At 47.2% G+C, this 26,126-nt stretch overlaps 1 protein-coding gene across 11 annotated transcripts in view; it reads right to left on the reverse strand.

The window, feature by feature from the left end:
• RYR1 (ryanodine receptor 1) overlaps positions 1-26,126 on the reverse strand; it is a 1,215,008-nt gene that overhangs the window by 346,803 nt on the left and 842,079 nt on the right. For all 11 annotated transcript variants that reach the window (XM_086938669.1, XM_086938668.1, XM_086938662.1 and 8 more), the window contains 3 exons: positions 3,164-3,215; positions 2,684-2,749; positions 2,478-2,577 (listed from right to left, as the gene is read on the reverse strand). In XM_086938669.1, coding sequence (XP_086794795.1) covers positions 2,478-2,577; positions 2,684-2,749; positions 3,164-3,215 — 218 coding nt within the window. The remainder of the gene's footprint in view (positions 1-2,477; positions 2,578-2,683; positions 2,750-3,163; positions 3,216-26,126) is intronic.

Below are 26,126 nucleotides of genomic sequence, written 5' to 3' on the forward strand. Positions count from 1 at the left end.
CCAACATGTCGCAGTGACAATTTTGAGTAGCTGTGTCCCTGCAAATGTACGCTAAAGACATTTGGCAGGTGGGGCTGAAGGTGGTGCGGCAGACTAGGTGGTGCGTTGACCTTACCCATTGGGGCAGTAGCCACCACTGTCTCTACAGTGAAACTACTGGGTTCCTGGTGGGGTTTGGATGGATTTGAGGTAAGGAACACCTCAGCCAAAGCTGTGAAAGGAACAGTGGAACTGGTGCGGTTGGCGAGGCAGGGCTGAAAGGCCCAGAGAGTGAGCAGTAGCCTTGGTCTCCTTAAAGCGCTCAAGAGAAAATGCAGCTTTTTCCCTGAACAGGCGAGTCCCATCAAAGGAAATTTCCATCAGGGAGGACTGGACATTGCCAGAGAACCCAGTCGTTTGCAGCCACACATGGTGGCAAATGGTACCGCTGGTGCCTATGGCCCACCCGATGGAATCGGTGGTGTCCAAGCCACAATGAATTGTGAATTTGGCAGCATCACAAATATCTTGAATTGCCTGATATATTACAGGGCAAAGGTCTTTGGGCACACCAGAGAAGACTTGTGCTACTGAATCACAAAGGACGTTAGTAGCATCCCAACAAACAGCTGGCATTAACAGATAAGAGGGCAAAGCTAGTAGAAAAAGGAGACACACATTTTTCCACTCGCATAGATTCCCTATCAGGTTGAGTGGTGGGAAGCATGTCCAAGTTAGAGCGGCTGGTGGAAGCCTGCACCACTAGGCTTTTTGGCGAGGGATGTTGCGAAAGAAAAGCCGAGTCACCAGGACATTAGTTTTAACCTCTAAGGTGGGGAGCTGGAAGTCAAGAGCTTCAGCCACCGTATGCATAACCATGGTGTAGGAAATGCATTTCTCTGTGGCTGGTCCAGAGGAAGAAAAAAGACCTGTTTCCGGGGAGGTATCAAGGCCACTAGACTCCTGTAACTTCTCATACCTGTTGTCATCTTGGTAGTGTTGAGCGCACTCATCACTCGGGTCACGAGTGGGGGAAGCAGAGCCATGGGATGATTCAGGTGCAACGTGGGTTGATGTCAGACTATCGTCAGAGAGGACAGACAGTGCCACTTCTTCAGGTGACGAAGTGTGCATCACCGTTGACGTGCCCCGAACCAGTGTGGTTCTTGCCGCTGACAGCTAAGTCGGAGGTAACCCAAGTGTGGAGAATCCAGCTGACCATAAGGGCAAACCCGCTGTTGGTGTCACAGGTGGAAGCCCTCTTGGCTCCTTGAGGCCCAAAGGATCACCAGAGGGAGTCTGAAGGAATCCAAAGAGCCAGAACATGGCTGTGTGGAACTCTTCGATCTGATGTGGTGTGGCTGAAGGCTCTGGAAGCTAGGATTGGGCAGGAACCAACGGTGGGATCGGCTTTGAAGTCGGTCGACTTCAGGAGCGAGATAAAGAATGGTGGCACCACCACTAGCTTGCTCAGGCGAATGCAGGTGGTGTGAGGGAGCAGAATCTCTGTTTGATTGTTTGTGTGTTGCTTACGCTTATCTGAGGACTTGGAGGACGATGAGGACCGACCTCTGGAGCGGCTCTGTTGATTCCAGAAATGGGACCGAGAGTAGGCCTTGGGCATGGAGTGCGATTTATAATGCTACCAGCGGGGGGGGGTCTTCTTATGCTTGGCAACGTAAAGATTCCCTTAGCATTCCCTGATGAGATTCAGGTTCATAGACAAGCAGTTGCCGCAGGTCTTGGAGTCATGGCTTGACCCCATGCACCAAAGGCACACCTTATCGGGATCTGTCACAGATATTTGTTTATGACAGTCCTACAGGACCTAAAATTTGGTGTTTTAGGAGGTGACAGCCATTGAACACTAGACATGTAAAATATCGGTGTAAGCGTCTCAGATAAACGAGAGCGAGCTCTGGATCCAATATCTCATGGAGTAGGAAGAAAGGAACAGGATCAGCATGCAAGAGTGGTGCCTTTGCAGCACGTCATTTCCAGAGCGGAATGGTGTTAGTGCGAAGTCGCATGGTGCTACCTTCTGGTATGCAGAGATAATGCTATAAAGTTTCTGGATTCAGTCTGACGCCTGGTGAATATTCAAAAGGTGAGGAATCTGCAGCTAGAAGTCTTCATCAGAAATTCACTTTCACTTTACTGACAACTGAGACTGAGATGAGGGTTGCTCAGCAGCTAGCAATAGATCCTAGTGTGTTGATGCACTTACTTCAGAAATGCACATGTCTCCATTTGCAGGCAGATTTCAAGTGAGTCTCATTCACCTCCCTTCCTTCAGGAGATACCATTGCAACCATTTACAGAAAAAACTGGAGTTGGTCCCCTTTGTCTTAAGTTCTTTAGGGAACACCAGTCTGTAGAGTAATTTTAAGCTGGCTATTACATCAGTAGAAACAAGTATGATCATGCTACACAGAACAATGTATATTTTCAAAGAATTTGAACTACACCTGGAACCAGAGATACACACTATGACTCACCTTTACAAGCGCTGATCATCTGCAGCACCATCTCGGCAGCGCCGCGGTTGTGCAGGCGGGATTGCTGGTACAGCAACTTCTGTTTCTCCATCTCTTTTTCCTACATTTAAGAGGAAAGGGGAAAATCACAGGGGAAAAACTGACACAAAGGTAACCCATCAGCAAGGTATATGTACCATCAACACAAGTTAAGTGTGGATACAAACCTCAAACGGAATCTCAGTCTCTTCTCCTTCTTCACCTTCCTCCCCACCCTCTTCAAGGTGACAGCTCTAATGATTGAAGGACAAACAAGGCTGTATTAAAGTATGGTATTTCTCAAACCCATGCTGTACTATGAGTGAACTACTTTCATAGACTCTTAAGATGGTCTTTCTTTGATTCAGGTCTTGTTAATTTAATCTGCTACAGTGTCATAGCCACTGTGCTGCTGCTGGGGATCCAAGTGCTGGAATAGTACACGGGATATGAGATAGGATGCTATTGATGAGGGCCTCACTGCTGGAATAAGCCATAGCAGGGGACTCAATCCAGAGAAGGAATGGGAAGCATTGAGGGGGATAGATTAACATTTGGGGAGGGGAGTTATCCAATTAGTGCTATAGTAATGCTACTGCTTTCTTGGCAGTTTCCTTACACAGAACAAGAACAGTAACTGGGACAATGCTGGCCACGGTGTAACATACCTTTGCCATGATATCAGCGTATGCCATGTAAAGATAATCTTCATCCAGTTTGCTGTAAGAACCGAGAAATTGAGCCCATTAGAAATGAATCACTGCACTGTAGATGCGCCACTGCAAAATATTCCGCCTGTTGACTTTTACTGCATCACAAGCAGTGTCATAACAAGTGTGGCAGAAGTGGATAAGGTCAGCTCTAAAATACAAGTACCACATTCACTATATACACATTGGTTCTCCAAGCCGGTTGTGACCTGTGGAGTGTCACAGCTTCTGCACATAGAGGGATCTGGGAGGACAACTCTAAAGTTGGCATGACCACAACAGGGGCAATATTACAGCTATGCCAAAATTGAAGCCCACAATCAAGTTCTGAGCTAGGCTGCATCACAGTCCACAGTTTCTTTAAAGTACTCTTCAAACTTCATATGAATAATTTATGTTAATTAATTCTGTACATCTTAAAAAAAATGATGTGCAACTTCTAAAAAGACGTCCTAACTGTGTGTTTTTAAACACACATTTATAATAAAGCATTTGGAGCAGGTTTTAATGAAATAAGCACACGCTCATCCAAACAAAACTAGTGAAACTTCGGGCTGCAATGGAAATGTTTGGAAAGTCATAATGCAGGTTTACTGAAAGGTGCTTTGATGACTTAGGGAAGAAAGGGTGTAAACTGCACAAGTGTCATTTAACAACAGCAAGTATTTAATATTAAAAGAAATAGTAGGTACTCCCTGAAAAGATTGTGTGTGATTTTTAAAGACTTGCATTCATTCATTCATGGACTTCCGTGCCTTCTTGAATGATTCAGTACATATAATCTTAATTCTTCAAATAATTTAAATCTAATCTGTGCACCTTTTGAAGAGTTGCAACATATAGGTTGTTTACAATTCTGTTGTATTTATGTACAACATTTATAACAGTTCTTGGAGTTTTGGAGAATGCTGTGCTTTTCCTAATAAATCTTTCTGGACATTTTTTAAAGGACACTGCATGGTTTCTCTGGCCTTGTTGAAAGTGAGTGCGCTATCAGCTAGTCGAAAATGTTATTCATTTCTGGTCTCATTTAAAATAATCAACCAATTCGAAATTGGGTGCATTTCAAGATATTGTGAGCACCGTTTAAAATAAAATGTGTACGTCTTACGATAACCCGTTTGAAAGAAATCTACACATTTAAAAGAATGGATCATTCATGCTTTAAAACACATCCTTTTTGCCTTCTCAGAGAGTTTATATGCACTACTACAAAGAACAGAATGCATTTTTAGAACTGTTATGCCCACATTTTTAAGAATTATGAAGTCATCTAACATTCTCTTCTAAACAATTTGGGGCACTGAATTGATTATAACTATCTTAGAGTTCAGCCGATTTTTAAAATGATTCAGCAATGTTTCACTCAGATGCTGAGTACCTGTTTACATAGGAAGATATATATTCACTTGAAAAATATTTTTACTGCATGGAAAATATTTTTTTTAAAGTAAGGTGCAATCCTATAGTTCTTGTTAAGGATACTTAATGCAACACAAACTACGCAGACAGGGGGTTAGAAAATAGGTATAAGCAAGCAATGTTTGAGGACATAGCAATGGAATACCCCAGTAAACTGACATGCAAAGTTACCAAAGTGCAGACAGGAGGAATTTGTGAGCTACAGAAACATTTGTAAATTACAACTGTAGTGAATTACTAGGTTACTTCTACCTACAGACTCCTCCCCTTTGACTATTCCATGGCAGACTGGATCTGAAACCTATGTCATACCTCTCTGGCGCTGGAAGTTGGCACTTGGTCCATATCAACACTGGAAGTGGACATGTGATGCAGTCAATGAAGCCACAAAGCAGGCACTTTGGGGACTCAATATCAGTTCCATTTTTACAATGTCTTTAGATGTGGGTCCGGAGCTTCACTCTTCACCTCACATGAGGAAAGAGATTTGGTGCTTGTAGCAAGTTTGACATCTTTGCAAATGTCCCCCCACTTTTTGCTCCCATTTGAAGTGCTTGATGCTAGTTGTTCGACTCTGACAGTGCACTGAAGCTTGTTAACCGGGCCCCAGTGCCAGTGTTCTTTCCCCTAAAACTGTCATGTTCAATTGTAACCCAGCTGGCAAGAACTTTCACACCCTTGGTGTACATGGTACCCATGTTACCTAGGCCATGGTACTAAAGAGGGTCCCTAAGGGCTGCAGCATGTACTGTGCCTCCGTAAGGGACCCTCACTAACACTACATGCAGACTGCCACTGCAGGCTGTGTAAAAAGGTGCACACCCTTCTGATAACATGACCTAGCACACCCTGTGTGTCATGCCCACAGACACTGCATGCAACATATATAAGTCACTCCTACAGCAAGCCTGAAAAGCCCTAAGGTAGGGTGTGTTATATTACATGTGAGAGTACATCTGCATGTGTAGATATGCCCCTGTGATGTCTAGTTCTATTGCTAGATATTTCAAGTGATCAGGGAACTATGTTAAGTATATGTACTGGGTATTAGTCATTATGAGTTACCCAACTCCATAATAGATCACTGAAAATAATAGTGTTTCTAATCAAATGCCTCGTCTTACCAAACCCATACTGATGCCAGTATTGGATTTGTCCTGACATGCACCCTGAGGGCACCTTAGAGGTGCCCCTTGAAACCTACTAGTATCTTAGTGTGCTGGCTGACCGGTATCATCCAACCTGCCACCACAGATGAGTCTCTGACCCCCTGTAGGTGAGAGCCGGCACTCTCTGTGGCCAGGAAACAATGTCTGCTCCAGAGCAGGTGTTATTACCTCCTCCAGCAGGATGGCTAGTGAATTTGCATACCAAGACCAGAGGCTTCAAAGCTTCTAAAAAATAATAACCGACAAAGAGTAGAGCGTCTAAGGGAACATTTAAAGACCATGCGTGGATATATTCCCCAATAATAACTCACAAAACAATCAACCTATCCACGGGTCTAATGAGTCTAAACCGAACCTTCTGCAAGAGTAGACCTAAAGAACTGTGTTCCTATTCTCAGAGGACAATCCTTAAAAAAGGAAAATCCTTAAAAACATTTTGGAATCCCATCACTCACCGAAGTGAAATGCTTCATCATCTGGGAACTCCTTCTAGTTGCTCACTAGTGTAACCAAGGGCTACAACCCTCTCTCTAAGAGAGGGGAGCTTGCGAATGTTTTCAAAATAGTGTGATGTATATAGGGAGCTCTATAGGATCCAAGAGATAGTGAGAGTGATGGACGCAGTGCAAAAGAGTGTAAAGTGAAGATAAAACTGGGTGTGAATTAAATTTGGAAGTGTCTTTGAAGGAGGATAACTTTGAGGTCAGTTTTTAAGGCCTGGGAGGAGGTGGTGGTCCTGAGCTGAGTCGGAAGTGAGTTCCAGATTCTCACTGCATTGCCTGAAAAGGATTGGGCCATCAATCTTTCCTTCTTGAAAGTAAGAGGTTCAAGCAGTAAATTTTCTGCATTACGTGATGGTCTAGAGCCTCCCGAGAGTTTCAGTTTCTTCGCCAGGTAGCGAGGAGAGGAGGAGTGCAAGGCTTTGTGGGTGATACAGGTAGTCTTGTAGATAGATCTTGCCTCGATGGGAAGCCAGCGGAGGGTGGATAACATGGGTGTGATGTGGTCGCTTCTTTTGGCCTCATAAATGAAGCGAGCTGCTGAATGGAGAACAGATTTAAGGGGGGACAGGTGGGATTTGGGGAGGCCAGTAAGAAGAGAATTGCAGTAGTCCAGTCTGGAGAGGACCAGCGATTGGACCAGGGCTTTAAGGTCTTGCTCTGGGAAGAATTGACGAGCTTGATTGTTTTGCTTCAAAGCTTCTGCCACATTTAATATGCAACACCGACTACCTCCAGACCTGGAGAATGCCAACACCTGGTCTGAGGCCCATTTGCCACAAAAAACGGTTGAGAAATTAGGTCTTTAGTAGGTGTGTTGCACCTCCAGGCTAGTCACACTCCTAAGTTGGGCTACCTGATGTGCTCCACTAAAGAAAATTTCCACTATCTTGTGTTTGGTGGGATTTGGAACTCTGGGACACGGGTATCCCCACTCCCAACAGGAAGTGGTCATATGGTGGGTTAGTGACCCCAGGGGCAAGCAGCCCATTGGCTACTACCTTTCACTCCCCTTAACACCCTTGAATGTAGTATTTAGGTGGCCCCTAGACACTAGACTCAGATTTGTCTGCCTGAAAGAAGTAGAGGGATAAAGAAGAGCCGAAGATGGGAGAACTGCGGACCAGCACCAGACTTGTCGTAAATCCCTGCCTGGCTGCTGCTGTCCCAACAATCACAAAGACCGACTCATCCAGAAGTGAAACAGTCTCCCCAAACCCTTGCAGGTCTGCCCAGCACTTCATCGAACAAGCAATATCTCCCTTGGAAAGGAAGAGACACTTTCCTGCACCTGCAAGCGCTGACCGCATCTATCTGGTACATTGTTTTGCTGACCATCGGGTCTACCGAGGGAGCAACTCACCAAGAAGAGGTCACCAAGTGTCCAGGAGGTCAGCAGCGTCTATACATCTAGATCTTGAGACGCTGAGTCTTCCCAGAACCTCTCTACACCAATACCTGGGGTACCAGAGCCAGTTGCAAGCACCAAGGCTTGTTTGTGTTCACACCACCACACACCACCACCGCCAAAAGTTACCTATACGTCAAGGGACTTCAAGAGAGGCCAGTTCCACACTGAGAGTGGCACTGCTGTGTTTCTTTCCCTCTTCTGCAGGTTCACCAAGAATAGGGATAGCCCGACCCACCAAACTAAACTCCTCTGCACCCGAGCCCCCCGCCGGTGCTCAAGTAAATCGACAATGCCTCTGTGGTCCTGTGACTCTCAAGAGCTGAGCTCCCCACCCTCAGGTTCTGCCAGACTGGCACCCCCATCCCCACCTCCAGTACTTTTCTTACAGGTAATGTAAATGTAAATGGTACTCTGCACATTGACTTTAGCATGTAGAGTTCAAAGCTATCACTGCATATAGCACCTCTGCACCCAGACACCCAGGGCAGGTAAACTTAAACTGCTGTTACTTTCTTTGGACTGAGGCCCCTACTTACCTTAAGTCCAGAAGAACAGTTCTGTAAGTCATCTGTAAGTGTACCTATGCAGTGAATGATTCTGCCATAGGATAGCACTACTGCATTCAAGGCTTATTGCTCAAATCTGACAGGTTGACTTTCTACTGATTTTCCTGTGAAAATCTATAACATCTAAAGTACTTATCTGATTCTGATAATCCTGGTGTCTAAAATTATATAAAAATCTGTTATTTTTCTAAATTGGTCTCGAGTTTCTTCTTGATTATGTGTCTCATTTATTGACTCTGTGAGTACAACATATGCTCAACACTACCCTCAGATAAGCCTAACCTGCTAGTCTACACTACCACAAAGAGAGCATTTGGGATTATTAGTTTAAGGCCTGTAAAACATTAGGGGTCATCTGGACTTTCAACATAGTGTAACTCATTTTGGTGAACAACATAAAAAGCCAGCTTCCTACAGTGCTGTGCAGATGACAGACACTGACACCCCCTAAAACGTCAGAATTAAAGCCCTTTGGAAATGTGATGAACAAATTTCTATTACAGCTCTACACGTTAATCTATGGTGCCTCAGCTTGAGGCGAAACCCGTTGAGTTGTGATCTTTGCTGGAACATGAAGCAGAAGGCAATAAGCTTACAAGAAGCCAAACTTGTTATGGATGGGGAAAAGGGGGGAGGCCACAGAAGTGGTTGCTGCAGATCAAGGTCCACTTCCTTCTCCTCTCCCTCATCAAAATCTTCAAGGGAAAAAGATGTTGCTGAACCACTCGTCTCCCCCCAGCATATACAAATACTGAGGTAGGATTCCCAGGGTTTATACCCAACTCCAATCTCTGTTGAAGCCACAGTTAGTTGAGCTGTCCCCTCAATTCGCTTTGCTGACTCCACTGACCCCAGTACCAACACTGGAACCCCAACTGCCTCTGGATTTCTCAGTACCAACACAGGCTTACCCTGATTTTCCAGGACCAAGAACAAATCCAGCATTGTTCCTCCAAGAGATGCTAGAGATGTTTCAAACAACAGGAGTCCTTTTGGTGTGCCACCTGGCCCCATGGGTCTGTATGGGACATCATTCTGCTCCCTTCCAATGCTGAATGTGCCATTTGCACTCCTCCTGAGGTTGTTATTTAAAATTTACGTACCCTTGAGGCTAACGTCCCAGGGCCGTCACCACCACCATCACCAATGCCAGGACCAACACAGAGTATCACCTTGGCACTGTCACCTTTGATGCCTCAAGTGATACTACATCACTTGAGTCACCTCTACTGCCAGTCAAAAAAGTATGGCCAAGAAGGGAGTCTACCTAAGGAGGAAGGGAACAGAGAGGACCCTAACAGTCTTAACTGTGTCCATATTCACAATCTATTTGATTTAGACTTGGGTCAAGGTCAGGCGCGTACACATGTTGAAGTCCCTTTAATGCCTTCCTTTCTTCTGGTTCCACAGACCTCACATCCCTTCAGAAAGCCAATGGACTTGACACTTCTCCTCAAATAGACATACTTCCAGCCCAATGTCCAGTTCCACCAGAAATAGTGTATTTTCATTTAATGCTGAAAAAACCATGAGCGACCTTAGAACTTACCCTTCCTTCACTAGAGCACCATCCTAACATTTTAAAAGAGGTTCTACAAAGATCAACTCCATCTAATGAACCCTTTCTTCTCTTTAATGCAACAGTGATCGAGACAGTGAGGGAACCATGGCCACACCCTATCACTACTTAAGTAGTTAACAGGACTAAAGGACAGTGATCCATGAATGCAACATGCCCTCTTGGTCACTACACACATGGCCTATGGTATATGGCATCTAAGGTAGTTGCCAACCTACCAGACCACCTCAGACCACACTTTGCTGGGGTGGTTTGAGACAGAGATGATGCAAGCCATCACATAATAAAAACTGGATTAGACACAGCTGATTCCAGTGCTCATTCCATGAGCTCTTCAATTCCCCTAAAGAGAACTGCTTGGATCCATGCCGCAGGCTTTACTGGAGACTGTCAAAATACTTTAATAGACATTCCTTTTCATGTTTAGAAACTTTTTGGCAAAAAGACAGATACTGCTTTCGAAAGATTTTATGGAGGGTCGAGCTACAGATAGGTCATTAGGTCTTCAAGCATCAGAGAGAAGCACTTTTTGCGAACCAATATCTTGTACCAGGGGATACCCCCTACAAATAGCATCCATTTTCATCAGCCTCAATGCAACAGCAGATCAATTAACTCCTGCGCCTGTACAGAGGCCGAGGAAAAGACCATGAAAAACAAGTTAATTCCTATTTCTCCTCCCAAGCACCACCAGGAAGCCACAGTAGTTTGGCTGAAAGTAAATGTACTGCCAGTGGGAGGATATGTATTCTCTAATTTATAGGCCTGGAAGAGCATTACTTTGTACCAACAGGACATACCTTTCCAGCAGCAACTGCTAGAATGCTTCCCCAACAGTCAATCTGCAGAACATCTCAACATCGTGCAGCAAACAGTGGTGGTCCTGCTATAAAAGAGAGCAGCAGTGTTGATGCAAGAGCATAATAAAAGTACAGAGGTGTGTGCTATTCTCTTTGCTTTTTGATCCTCATAAAGGACGGCAGTCGTCGTACAAAAGTGACAGATGGTCCACATTCGGATGCATCAAGGGGATCTGGAGATCAGATGCCTCTGGTCTCCAAAGGAGCAGAGTTTACACATCAATCTGCTAGATCTATGGGCAATTTAGTTAGCGCTCAAGGACTTCCTCCAGTCTGTTCGGGGGATAGCCAGTCTAGATCTTAACTGACAATATGACAGGAAGGTGTGGGATCGCAGGAGGTCATCCTCTACCTCAAGAACCAACCGGAGAGGGCTGTGGAGGGTTGCCAACCATCTAATTGACTTATTGAACATCAGAGCAAAGCCTAGCTAACAGTGTCTCATAGATCATAAGTAGTGTTTCCACCCAGACGTAGTTCAAGGGCCCTTCGCCCTTTGGGCTTTTTTATCCAGTGAACCTTTTTGCCACTCATGAGAACACCCACTGCCTGCTGCTCTGTGCCCTCCAGCTTCTGTTACAGGGGGCCTTATGGGATTGAGATACTACTTAATGTTGTGTTTCCTCCCATGTTTTTGATTCCTCAAGTTCTAAGGAAGATTAGACAAGACAGAGTCCACGCCCTTCTCATTGCCCTGGATTAGCTGAGAAGGGTGAGATACACATATATTCCACACCTGGTCATTTTCTGTTTTGTTTTACACTCAGAATGGATCTCCTCTCCTGATTATGGTGGGAACATTCTATATCTAATCTCCACCTTCCTTCAAGATTTCTGCCTTACGACATAGGTTGTCAATGCTATTTTATTTCCTCCTCGTTCCTTAATTATGTCTATTCTGGCACACTGCCCAATTTTGTTTCCTGGTGTTCCAACAACAAAATCAATGCTCTGAAGGTAATCTAAGCCAACATCCCGCAGTTGGCTTATCTTGGCCCAACATGGGGTGCTGTGGGTGCAGCAAAAGGAAAATATAGCAGTTTTGCCGGCTTTTTGTGAATGCCAGATCAATCATTCTTATTTGTCACCAGTGGTGGTTCACTTTTGAAGCGACTCAAAAATGTATTTCCACCAACACTGTTTACTGTTCCTCAATAGGACTAGCAATTGCTTCTAACTTCTTTTTTGATGTGGGCTCCGTTTGAGCCTCTACCCATTTTACAGTTGCAGTCCCTAACTTTCAAAACTGTATTTTTGGTTGCTATAACTGGGTCCATCACATTAGCAAAATGAAGGTCATAAACGTTTGTCCATTTCTTTCATGTTTCTTCCTGGCGAGCTAGTACTTCGAACTTAGTTGGGTTTCCTATTAAAGATGGTCTCTCCCATCTATCTTAGTCAGTCTATCACCCTGCACATATTTTAACCCCACCACACCAAATAAAGGAGGACCAGAAACAGCACATGATAGACCATAGAAGTGTGGTCCGCTTCTTTATTGACTGCACAACAGATCAGATCAAAAGATCAGCTCTTTATAGGATAACAGGCCAAAGGAAGGGAAAAGCAGTCCAGAAAAGAACACTCTCTCGTTGGATTCTTTTGTGCATAAATATTTGATATGCTTTAGTAAAGAAGGAGCCACCTGAGCAAATCTGGGTCACTTCACCAGAGGAACGTTTTTCACTACAATCCTGGTGAGGGGAGTGCTCGTGGTGGACATACGTAAAGCAGCAAGTGGGCATCCCTTCCCATCTTCACCAAACATTCCTGTTTCAATTGGCATTTCGAGCATTCAGTACTACATGATTTCCTTGTATAGCCATCCTTTCAGACTCACCACATCAATTATTTTGTCAGAGAAATGTATTCAAGGTGAGGAGTGTATTCAAGGTGAGGAAGCTGGTGGTAGAAGTATCCATCTGAAGGAAAACTTACTTACCTTCGGTAATAATGTTTCTGGTGGATACTTGATTTACCTGCAGATTCCTAATCAAACAGTTCTACTCTCCATCTACAGGTAGGACATTTTTACTTTTCCATTATTACAGATATTTATATATATATTAATATATCTATCTATCACTCTCCACCCCACGTTTATAGATGTTTCACAAAGACGGGCGCACAGACCATCAAATAGGTGCTGCCAAAACTCTTTATATTTCCATTTAGTAGCAGATATATATATATATTTTTTATTGATTGTATAACTGACTGATTAGGTGTATCTTAGTCAATACATGGGTTAGTGAGTAATGTTTAAATATGTAAATATCTGTATCAGTATCTCACTTTGTGTATAAGTTGCTGCATTGGTTGGTGAGTAGGTACATGAGTGTCTATATAGGTTATTAGTTGGTTTTTTGAGTATCCGTATGAGTGTCTGTATGGTTTGTTGGGAATATTACGTAGTGCATAGATGCATGAATGAGTGACTCACTGTTGGTATGTGTTGAAAACAGCATGTGTGCAGGACTGTATGGTTGGATGAGTGTGTGTATGGGTGTGTTAGTGAGTGAATGACTGTCTCAATAGTGTCTTTATGAGTAACCACATATGTTTTAAACTAGTATATGTGAGTATTGGTGTATATGTAAGTGAGTATATGTGAGAGTGAGAGATTGGAAGAGTTCCTGTGTAAATTAGTATGTATTTCTCTAAGTGATTGCTTAAGAGAGTACGTTTGTTTACATTTCTGTAGCAGTAAGTGTGGTGGTATGTGTATAACTGTATATGCAATTTAATGGATGTTTGATACTTTGCATGTGTGACTGTGTGTGAGTAACTCTATGGATGAGTGTCGGTGTGTAACAGGATGTATAGGTGTATGAGTACATATGACGAGTGAGTACATGTATGAGTGACTGTATAGGTCTGTTGGTAAAAAAGTGCATGTGTGTGTAGATCTTGGAATTACTGAATAGGTGTGTTGTAAGTAGTATTGGTATTTCCATTGTTTTGAAAATGTTAGTTTCTATTTTTGAGTGTGTGTATCAAAGGTTATATTAGGGTGAGAGGAGATCTGCCAAGCTATCACAAAGATGATGTCATCAGTGATGTCATTTGAGATGTCATCAGGGAGAGGGGGGCGCTAGAGGGCGCACGAGCTAATGGCTGCACTTTAGTGAGGTTCTGGCTGCCTGCTCAGAACTATCCTGCATTTATCCTCTTAGCCTGCAGGTATCCACCTGAAACTCTCAGCGAGTGTGAGCCTATGTATCCTGCCGATCCTGTCCGAGTTTGGGGGCGATCCGACGTTCGGAGCTGGAATTAGCCGACTGAGAAATCTGACCGGGACGCACTGCTGCGGAGGGGCGGCGCAGGAGCCTGGGCAATGTACCACGCGAGGTCGGGGCTCGCCACGAGGCAGGCAGGCCTCAGGGACGGAGTGAACTGCCCGGGGTGTGCGAGACCTGCCGGAGCTCGGCGGACAACAGTGGCGGTGAGTCTCCCCCCTCCTCTGGCCGCAACAACGTGCAGGGGTGCTGGGCGGCGGACTTGTGCCCTGCTGAGAGCGCGGGCGGAGACGTGGACTGCCGCCTGGGCCGGGAGGTGTTGAACCGGGACCCCGGCCTTGGACCGCGGATTGCCGGCGGTGCCCCCGCTCCCTCTGCGAGCTCGCTGCTTCTGGGGGCTGGGGGTCGAGGAGCATCAAGAGCCCCCTGGGGGTCACAGGCTGAGATCGGACTGCGAGAGTTGCTGCCCGCTGGCGGCGCGGTGGGCCTTCCCTCCCCCCACCCCCCACCCCCCCCCCAATGCTTCTCCAGAACGGACCTTAATTACTCCTCTCCAGCACACCACTGCCCGCCACCCACACAACGTGACCGGCTGAGGCCTCAGTCCCCCTCGTGTGCAGTATCGGCTAGCCTTGGTCACTGGAGCTGGGGACACATCGAAGTGCGGGGATCACTCGGGCGCTGCTGGCCTGCTCCTCACACGGACGGCGCTGCCACAGGCGCAAACGCTGCATAGGGGGGCACGAATGCACAAAGGATTGTCAAAGGGCAGCGAGGACCACACCGATCGACTTTCACCGGGCACCTCAGGCCCCTACAGGCGGCGCACAATGGGAAAGAATGACAATAGACAACCTAAGCTCTCTTTTGAGCCTGCGGCCCCTAAGAAACAGCTGCGAAACACCGCTGGCGCTGGCGGTGCCCACGAACCATTGGGCAATGAGCCCCCCTCCACGCCCATGGTCCCTGAGATGCGAGTAATGATGGAGGAAATGAGGCAGGGCTTCGCCACGATAGTGGACAAGGTGGACCGCCTGTCCTCAAGGATGGATGGGGTCGCACAAAAATTGGAGGTCCATGAGGAACGCCTGACGGAAGCGGAGCGACGTATCTCTGCTTCGGAGGACGCATCGGCATCCCACGATACGCGCCTCTCCAGAATGGACAACATTCTGCGAGTGATAGCGGCGAAGAATGAGGAGTTGGAGGCGAGGAGCAGGCGCAATAACATTCGCGTCACGGGTGTGCCGGAATCCACCAACACTGGCCGTATGGAGGAATATGCAGAGAAAATCCTGATCACTGCAGTGGGCAAGGAGGCCTTCTCCAGTCAATTTATCGTCGAAAGAGCGCACCGCTCTCTGGGTCCAAAACCCAAGCCAGGGGCGCAGCCGCGGCCTATTATCGCTCGGTTGCTTAACTACCGCGACCGCGACACGGCACTACGGGCAGCGCGGACGAATCAAAACCTGTCTTGTGATGGCGTGCACTTTTCAATATACCCGGACTTTACGCCTATGGTGCAGGAGCAGCGGAAGAAGTTTTTAGATGTAAAGAAAAAGCTAAGAGACATGCAGGTGGATTACGCACTCCTGTACCCGGCACGACTCAGGGTGACTCATCAGGGCGAACAATATTTTTTCACAACTCCGCAGCAGGTGGAGGACTATATCAAGAAACTCCACGCTACTAGAAGAGACAGGCGAAACGAGGAGAATGGCGATGCGGACGGGGACCCTTTGGAGCATGCTGAAGACTGAGAATGCCTCTTTACTATTGATTGGTTGACCTCCTGTTGTTGCACTGACATTTGGTTTGAATCCTGTGGCCTGTCTAAGCCTTGGATGTCCTAACCTGGTTTGAGGATCTGGGTTGCAGACTCATTGCTGTGTGGACCAGATGTGGAAGGGCAGACAGGTCGTACACTGTGATCCAAGGTTGGGATTTTTATTGGAATGAACAGGCTGGTGGCAATATTGGAGGAGGTGTGAGCAGCAGCTGATACATGGACGGGCTCACTTGAATTGACTGGCATCTTCTCCACCTGGGGAGGATGCCATGAGAGACGTTGGTATGATGGACAGGTTCTAACCTGCAGGGGTAATGTATACCAGGCACCACCCCCCCATCTCTGACTGTTCCCGTATGGCATGTGCGGGCGGGAGGAGATTATCGGGGTGTATTGGTGTGTACCTCTGATGCCCCCAGAAGGGGATTCTCCACACAGTTCTTCTATGGTTCTTGAGTACGGGGTTCGGGGTGGGCGGAGGGGATATGGTACTGGCAAGTTTGGGTTGCTTCAGTGGGAGGGGGAAGGACTGGGAGCGAGGGAGTTGGGGTGCTGCATATGGGGGGAGGGGGGGTGTATGACTGTTGGGGTATGCGTTGTTGTGCCTAGAGGCAGTTTTGCGGGAGATATTCATGGCATGAATGCAGATGTTGAAGCTAGTGTGACTGTAAGCGTTACTGGATGGGAGTTGCAACTGTCCCGGACAGCGGAGAGACTTGTACTTGGTACGATACGAGTGGGGGCTGGCGAACTGGCCATGATCTTTTTTCAGGAGTACGATGGTGAGCATGGGTGATGACGCCTTGAATAACGTCTCAATATTGTCCTGGAATGTTCGAGGCCTTAATGACCCCAGAAAATGCAGAAATGTACTTACGTATTTAGATAGGCATCATGTGAAGATAGCGTTGCTCCAGGAAACCCATCTGAAACCGCAGAGCGACCCTAAATTTGCATGTAGATGGGCACTTGTGAGGGAGTTTTCCTCATATTCCACTTACTCGAGAGGTACAGTCATCCTGATCAATAAAGCACTGCCGTTCCAAAAGTTGGGAGCGAGGGTGGACACTGAGGGGAGGTATGTGATCCTTTGGGGCAGACTGGGCACTGATGTGATCATAATTGTGAATTGTTATGCGCCCAATATTGACACACCCGGTTTCTTCCTGGCATTGTGGGGTCATGTATTGGAGATCGAAGCCACACACATTATCTGGGGGGGGGACTTCAACCTGTCACTGATTCCTGGGGCGGATAGGTCAGATGGGAGTGGACAGTACAACACAAAAGCTCGAGACACACTGCAAGGTATACTGACTGAGGCAGGGCTAATAGATAGCTGGAGGCACACGCACCCTGCGTCTAGAGAAGGCACGCATTTCACGACACACGCACGCTCATGGGCGAGGATTGACTACTGCTTTATCTCGCGAGGCCTGGCTGGGGGTGTCGTTAAGGTAAAACATTTACCTCGTACCTACTCTGACCACTGCCCTGTCTTGGCTGTATTAGAGATGCCTGGATTTGCCAGGGTGTGTCCGCCGTGGCGGCTCTTCCCCTCTGCCCTGCTTGACCCTATCTTTAAGCATGAACTTGGTGAGGAGATAGAAGCTGTCTTCCCTAGAAATAAGGGGTCAGTCGATAATGTGGAGACCATTTGGGAAGCCTTTAAGGTGACTGTAAGGGGTATCACGATTGCTAAGAGTTGCGGTATACTGAGGGACATAGTGCGCACGTTGACTAAACTTGAATTGGAACTTAAAGCCCTAGAGGCGGAGATGGTCAGAAACCCTTGCCCTGACCTGGCGGAGGAATTTAGATCCAAGCTCTCGTCCTTTGAGGAGGAAGCTGCCAGGGAGGTGAAGTTCCGAGGCAAGTACTGGACGGCTAGGCGATATTGCGAAGGGGACCGGCCGGGAAGGGTACTCGCGGCGCTCACGAGACATCAGCGCTATGCTACCCACATATTGGAAATCACTGATGGTGAGGGTGGGACCTACCAGGACACTAAAAGGATACAGGACACCTTCCTGCAGCACTACAAACGGTTATATTCCACGCAGCAGGAGGGCGACGTGGAGTTCGGGAACTTCCTAGACGACATAGCGCTATGTTGGCTGAGCGACAGCGACAGGGCCTTCCTTGGGTGTCCTTTCGAACTAGATGAGATTAGGGAAGCTATCATGTCCCTCAGCAATGGCAAAGCTGCAGGGCTGGACGGCCTTCCAGCCGAATTCTACAAGTGTTACATTGACATCATGGCACCGGTGCTAAAGGAAGTCTTCGAAGAGTCGCTGGAGGTGGGGATACTACCAGGCTCAATGAGGGAGGTGGCGATCACCTCACTTCTGAAACCAGGGAAAAACCCATTAGATACCGACGCCTATAGACCCCTTTCGCTGCTGAATTGTGATGCGAAAATACTTGCTAAAGTGTTGGCGACTAGGCTGTCCCTACTCATGACTACCCTGGTGCTACCAGACCAGTCTGGCTTTGTGCCGGGGCGAGCCACATCGCACAACCTTCGCACGCTGTTCTCCCTTATACCCACCATTGCGCCTGAGCTGCCTGTCGCCGCTGTGTTCTGGACGCCACCAAAGCGTTCGATTCAGTGGAATGGGGCTATCTCATGGCTATTTTGATTAGAATGGGGTTCCCTCGGATATTCATCTCATGGGTGAAACTGCTCTACACTTCCCCAGTCGCCAGAGTCATCATAAATGGTGTGCTTTCTACACAAATGCCGATCACAAGAGGGACCAGACAGGGCTGCCCCCTGTCGCCCCTGCTTTTTTGCCTTGGCAATTGAGCCCTTGGCTTGCAGGGTCCGGCAACTACATAAGGCTAGCGCCTTTAACTGCAACCAAAGGCAGATAGGAATTTCCCTATATGCGGATGACGTTACACTGTATGTGCGGCACCCACAGCAAAACCTTAACCCACTTCTGAGAGAATTTATAGTATTTGGCGGCATTTCCGGAGTGCACATTAATTGGAAGAAATCACAATTCTTTCCCCTCACGGCCTCGGTTGACCAATTCCCATTGGACTACCCCCTAGAGTGGTGCAGTTCGGAACTTAGATACCTGGGCATTGAGATATCGCTCAATAAAGAGGACACTATCCGGCTGAATTACGGAGTGGCTATCTCACAATTGACAGACAATGTGACTCGCTGGTTGGCCCTCCCGCTTTCGATGGCAGGCAGAGCCTCCCTGATCAAGATGGTCGTCCTTCCGCGTTTCCTGTACCTTTTCCAGAACATTCCCTATTACCCGGGGACCTATTTCTTTAAGAGACTGCAAACTGAGCTACTTCGCCTCTTTTGGGGAGGTAAACAACCGCAACTTAGTTGGGCTGTTCTGACACAACCATATGACAAGGGCGGATTCGATGTGCCGGATCTTGAAGTGTACTATCTCAGTGCCCAGGCGCAGTACGCCTATTACTGGGTTAGTCCCGCTCCCTTTATGCCGCAGATTGCTGCCGAAGATTGAATAGCGCATCCGCTTCCGCTCAAAGGCATGCTCATGGGAGTGATTAGTGATATTGAGACGCCTGCCACCACAGTTACCTGTACAATCGACGCCTGGAGGAGAGTGACTAAACTGCTTGGAGCTCCCATGCTTTATTCACCTGCAATGCCCCTTGCATACCACCCGAGGCTATCACTGTTACTGGAAAATGGATTTCGGTCCATGTGTAAGCGCGTCCACCTTAGTACATGGGGTGATTTGTTCCAGGACGGGATATTTCGTACCAAAGATCAGATATTTCGGGCTGGTCCCCCGACGCCGATGGAGGTGTTTTACTATATTAGACTTTGTCAGGGTATGCGTGACATACTCCCCAGCTTCCCAGCTTCCCAGATGAACCGGGGACAGTGTTGCCTTTGCATGTGCTATTGGTGTTGGATGGGAGACACTTGGTGTCAAAACTAACATCCGCGCGCAGCGTCCACCGGCTGTGTTCAAGGCGCGGGATGACTGGAGTTCTGACCTAGATACTGAACTCACTGACGAGCAGTGGACGTATTGCTGCTCGGTCACGGCTAACATTTCGCCCAGCTGTCGATTGAAAATCATTCACTACAAGTTTATACAGAGATATTATTACACGCCAGTCAGGAAGCTGCGATTTCACCTCTCAGACGACGATAGGTGCGCACGGTGCCGCACGGAAGGTGCGGGCTTCCTTCATTTGGCCTGGGAGTGTAGAGCGATACAGGAATATTGGGCGCAGGTACATGCTGCGCTCCAAGTCATGATTGCAGGCCCTATTCCACTGGACCCGGTGATGATGTTGTTGGGGTATACCAAAGACATACCCAAGTCGGACCGACGGTTTGTGGATCTTGCGCTGCTCCTCGCTAAAAGGAGGATAGCTTGCATATGGGGGAGAGGCAGGGCACCAAAGTTTAAAGAATGGCTGGACGACCTCACATACTGCCAAGACCAACATGGCATCTATGCAGACCTGATGCCCGTCCGCTGTAGACCCAGAGATTTCTGGTCCCCGTTGCAGCTCTACTGGATGTCCCAGGCGACTCACAGTGATACCTCTGGGGATGAGGGTCAGCTAGCTGGTCCCTGAACAAATGGATGTTGCCTGATACACGTACACTACTGCACATCGCCTAATTGGTGGGAACAGAGTCCCCCTGCTTGGGCAGGGGCGGGATGCTTAATGCCAGAATGAGGATGAGGGCTTTGGGACACCTGCAGGTCGTGTACTGCCATATACAGAACACACGTTGTTGGCCCTTCCAATATCCTACAACAGTAGACCAGTAGGGGTTATACATACACATTGGGTTCTGCGACTGGACACAGGTAGGGGTGGCCTTTGAATGGTTGGGCACTGGGTACCGCCTCATGACAGTCATCACTCAGAGTACTTACACACTGAACGCTCACTCGGGTGAAGTGAAAGTCCACCCTAGATACCACACATATGACACACTAATATACACAGTGATACTGACGAACGCCTGGTAAGGATTGAGACAGCCGCAAACCGCGGGCAATGTGACACCCTTCCTTCATGATACGCACTGCACGTGACTGCGAGGGTACTGTAATCTCCCTACTCCATACAACCCTGAGTGCATAAGGGGTGTGCCCTGACACTGATGCCTTCACACTACCGACTACTGGGGGATGTGTTGCTGTTAAGCCAAGATGTGATAAGCCAGCCCACGTGAATGTACGCTTTTCAAATGACTGTACCACAGGTATTATGCTTTATTGGATTGTTGATGCTGTAAATGTCATGTATCTCTGTTGACCGCAACAAATAAAGGTTTAAAAAAAAATGAGATGTCATCAGGGATGTCATGAGTGATGTCACTGACCATGTCATGAGTGATGTAATATGTGACGTCATCAGCAGTGCATTGCGGGCGCGCGAGTTATAGTTAGCTGAACTAGGTGCTTCCAGTAAGCGCCACTGCACTGCGTTGCAGAGAGGTTTTCCAGGCCGTTCTACTTGTCATTTGAGAAGTCATCAGTGATGTCATCAGTGATGTTACTGGCCATGTCATGAATGATGTAATATGTGACGCCATCAGCAGTGCATTGTGGGGGCGCGAGTTATAGTTAGCTCAACTAACTATAACAGCGGAATTTCTATGGTTTTGTATGACTGAAATGTCCAACTAACTATAACATCCCTGAAACTTATGATTTTGTTCAGTGAATTTCTAAGGTTTTTTAAATGCTTATTTCTAACTATAACGTCCCTGAAACCTATGGTTTTTTCAGTAAATTTCAAAGGTTTTTTAAATGCTAATTTGGAACTATAAAGTCCCTGAAACCTATGTTTTTTTCCAGTGAATCTCAATGTTTTTTTAAATGCTAATTTCGAATTATAATGTTCATTAAACTTTATTGTCAACCTAGTAAAACAGCCAATATCTACAGTTTTCCAGCAATAGCTTCCACAAAAAAGAATTTGTCACAAATGAAAACAACTAACGGTAATAATATACAGAGTAGACAACATTTATCTTGCAAGTCCAAACGAACACTGAATGGCAGTCTACACTGCAGACAGCAGAGCTCACAATTTGAACTATAACGTCCCTGAAACCTACATATTTCAACAGTGTATTTCATAAATGTTTCATCTTTTGTTCCATCCACCTACACTGCAAACAGCAGGGGTCACAATCAATGTTCCCTCTAATTTTTTTCCTCTGTGTGCGGCAGTGGAGGGTCTCTGTGCGCTGCAACCATGGCTATGTGGGCCAGGAACCAAACCGTGAGTGTCTGTGGCGCCAAATGCCACTCGTTTTTGGTACCCTTCTGCCCTCTGTCCCACTCGTTTTTAGTGCCCTCTGTCCCACTCGTTTTTGGTGCCTTTCTGTCCTCTGTCCCACTCGTTTTTGGTACCCTTCTGCCCTCTGTCCCACTCGTTTTGTGGCCTTTCTACCCTCTGTCCCACTCGTTTTTGGTGCCTTTATGCCCTCTGTCCCACTCGTTTTTTGTGCCTTTCTGCCCTCTGTCCCAGTCTTTATGCCCTTTGTCCCACTCGTTTTTGGTGCCCTTCTGCCCTCTGTCCCACTCGGTTTTTTGCCTTTCTGCCCTCTGTCCTAGTCTTTCTGCCCTTTGTCCTACTCGTTTTTTGTGCCTTTCTGCCCTCTGTCCCACTCGTTTTTTGTGCCCTCTGTCCCACTCGTTTTTGGTGCCCTTCTGCCCTCTGTCCCACTCGTTTTTTTGCCTTTCTACCCTCTGTCCTACTCGTTTTTGGTGCCCTTCTGCCCTCTGTCCCACTCGTTTTTGGTGCCTTTATGCCCTCTGTCCCACTCGTTTTTTGTGCCTTTCTGCCCTCTGTCCCAGTCTTTCTGCCCTCTGTCCCACTCGTTTTTTGTGCCTTTATGTCCTCTGTCCCACTTGTTTTTGTGCCTTTCTGTCCTGTGTTCCACTTGTTTTTGTGCCTTTCTACCCTCTGTCCCACTCGTTTTTTGTGCCTTTCTGTCCTGTGTTCCACTCGTTTTTGTGCCTTTATGCCCTCTGTCCCACTCGTTTTTTGTGCCTTTATGCCCTCTATCCTACTCTTTCTGCCCTCTGTCCCACTCATTTTGTGTGCCTTCCTGCCCTCTGTCCCAGTCTTTCTGCCCTCTGTCACACTTGTTTTTTGTGCCTTTATGCCCTCTATTTCACTCGTTTTTGTGCCTTTCTGTCCTGTGTCCCACTCGTTTTTGTGCCTTTCTCTCCTGTGTTCCACTCATTTTTGTGCCTTTCTTCCCTCTTGCCTTCTGTTCCGCTCGTTTCCCCAGCCGCTGTGGCCTTTTGTTTAAATATTGCTGATAATCAGAGCCCCTTCACGGGCTCCGATTAACAGCAATACTTAAACAAAATGCGACAGTCTGCCCCGCGCTTTACTAACAAAAGCGTAGACACTTTCCAAACACAGCGTGTGCTAAAGTATGCGCTGTGTTTGGAAAGTGTCTACGCTATTGTTAGTAAAGTGCGGGGCAGACTGTCGCATTTTGTTTAAGTATTGCTGTTAATCGGAGCCCGTGAAGGGGCTCTGATTATCAGCAATATTTAAACAAAAGGCCACAGTCTGCCACGCTCCCACACAGCTGCAAGCGCCATAATCCCCGCAATCCCCACCAGCCCCCCCGCCTCCTTACCTGCACTCCTCACGCCCGCTCCGCCGCCACTGCCACCTCTGGAAAAGTGGCTCATGTTCGCGCCGCTCTATTTTAAAAGCGGCGGGCGGCACGAATCTCTAGCAACATCCTGTGTGCGCGCTCCACGCTAGGTGGTGCGCGCTGACGTCAGGGGAGGTGCGCGCGCACGCGGGTACGCGCGAACGCGGCCTAGAGGGAACTGTGGTCACAATTCACATTGAGTCGCAATAGCAGATGACGCTGTCCAATAGGCAAGAGACATTGCTCCCAGTGCGGCCCCCCCAGACCAAGCATAATCGCTGACTGAGCACATGCTGAATGCTTCCGATGCCCCTACGTCAGTGGAGCACAACTCATGCACCATTTCTAATACAATATTTTGTGAATGATTTCACATCTACTGTCCTACCTCAGTGTATCACAAGTCATGAACCCTTTACAATAGAATCTTTTCTCTATGATTTCATATCTGGTACCCGTACCTTAGTGCAGCACAAATTATTGACCCTTTATGATTGAATCTCTGTGTCTGATCCAATGATTACTGTTGTACTTGTTACCACCACCAACCATTCACGGAGGGTTGGCTTACAATCACCCCACACGCATCCACCACAGACGTCACTGGACATGTGACCCTGGTAATAAAAAGGAGTTGAGCGCACGTGCCCATACTCAGTTCCACTATCTATCTCTGTCCGTGTGTTCATTATGTGGCAACATTCTGCCCCTAGGTCTTACCACAGTACATAGTGCTCTGGACAGCGTATGCAACCATCTTACCTTTGACACTGGGGGAAAACTTTAGTTATGTAACTTTGCCTCGGTCATTGTACAAGTACGTACGTATAGACTGCATCATTAGTGTACTGCAAGGAGAGTGTATCCTGAATTTATAATGAATGAATGAATGATTACACATTTCTATAGCGCATGGTTACCCTGAGGCATCCCAGCGCTTAAGTGCGTGAGGATCGTCTGAGTTATTGTATAAGTACATATGTTGGCGCAGGCTAACTCCGACAACGGCCTTCTCTCTAATTGGCTGCCCTCCATGTGCCAAAAACTGAAACTTTAACTTTCCATGGCCCTGTATTGCTACAGCTGCAACACTCCACTGAATGTGCAATAAACATTCATATCCACACAGATGGCTCATGTCCACCATCTTTCTTGTGTGGAAGTATTGATGAACTATGGATGAATGTAGGGTCCGTGATTCCCCGTACCTTCCATGTTGGCCATGTTGTGGGACTTGGCTCACAGAGTGACACTTTGGCTTTTGCAACCCGGGTGACGGTAGCACTGCAACACGGACACCCGCATCCAGTGTTGTCAGATTTTTTTCACCTTTCTATAGCCCAAAGCCAACTAAAAAGTAGCCCAAACTAGCCCAATATTGCTACTTTAGGAAAGGAGGGGTAGGGACAGCGTCAAGCAGGTGCTGAATGAGTTGGAATTTATGTTGAAGCGGCAAGTAAATATTTGTCTAATGAAGCGCTTTAACATACTACTTTGCTGGAGCGTTCTATATATTTATAATCTGGCAAATAGCACAAATCAAAACTTTACAACACAACTGGAAAAAGATAGCCCAATTGTGCGTGATCTAGCCCAACCTGGCAACACTGATACCAGAGCCACTCCCTCACGGCTGGTATACACCCACACCGCACCCATACACCACAGGCATCACAGGACATGTGACCCTGCTAATATAATAGACCATACACATGTGCTCTGCGCCATTGTAGAGTTTAGAGTATGTGGCATCACTTCTTACTGAGTTAGTAGCAGTAAGTACTGAGCAGGTGTACAACCTGCGACGATGAAAGGTGCACTAGTATGTCCTCTGCCATGGCCATATTAAGACTCAGTAGCAAATGTGAGACTTGTTAGCTTGCAGAACGGAGCTGCATGATGTGGAAGGTGCCCTGACCGTGAAAAGGTGAGCAGTGAGGCCTTGGTGCGCAGCGCTGGGCAGATACCTCTGGGCGGCAGGAGAGGATGGGGTACAGCACCCTGAATGAAGTAAGACGGCAGAGCGATTTAGGCATACGCACTCGTATATACACAGCGTTAGATTAGTAACGCGAGCACTGGTGCAACGCCCGAGGAGCCGGTGCTTACTTCCAACTATGGGCTCTCACAGCTCGTGGCTGCCTCACGTCACTTTGGGAATGTTATGTTTTGAATGTGAAAAGGTTGGAAGGTAAAAGTTAACGGGGGTTATTATTCTTCCTTTATACTTACTGCTTACAAAACATGTCTCGAGCATTAAACCACATCAAGAGAATTATGTTCTCTGTCTTTTCATTCCTGCATACTGGTCTTTCCTACAATTACTAATTCTGTGCTATCTTTCAGATGTGGGAGCTTGAGGGTGCACTATGTTCCGGCACGTGTTTGGAGACACACCGGTGACACAAAGGTGAGCTGCGAAGATTTTCTCCAGTGTCACTCTCTCACCCTTTCTCTCTCTCTCTCTCTTCCTCTCTCCTTTGATGGACGTATGACGCACAGTCTGATCTTGCTTTTTATCTAACAGGCTCTGATTCACAAATTGACTCCCCCCCCCCCCAACACCACCAGAGCTAAACATGTGTAGAACCTGCGATGATGCGTGGCCATCCTGGCAATCAACACCTACACTGAATTGTGAGCTCTGTTCACCACGTGTACTGAGCCTGAGGAGGCTCCTTCGGCATGTGGTCGACTCTCTTCGACACACGTCAATGGTGGAAGGT

The sequence above is a fragment of the Lissotriton vulgaris genome, chromosome 9, assembly GCF_964263255.1.
Source record: "Lissotriton vulgaris chromosome 9, aLisVul1.2, whole genome shotgun sequence".
NCBI lineage: Eukaryota > Metazoa > Chordata > Amphibia > Caudata > Salamandridae > Lissotriton > Lissotriton vulgaris.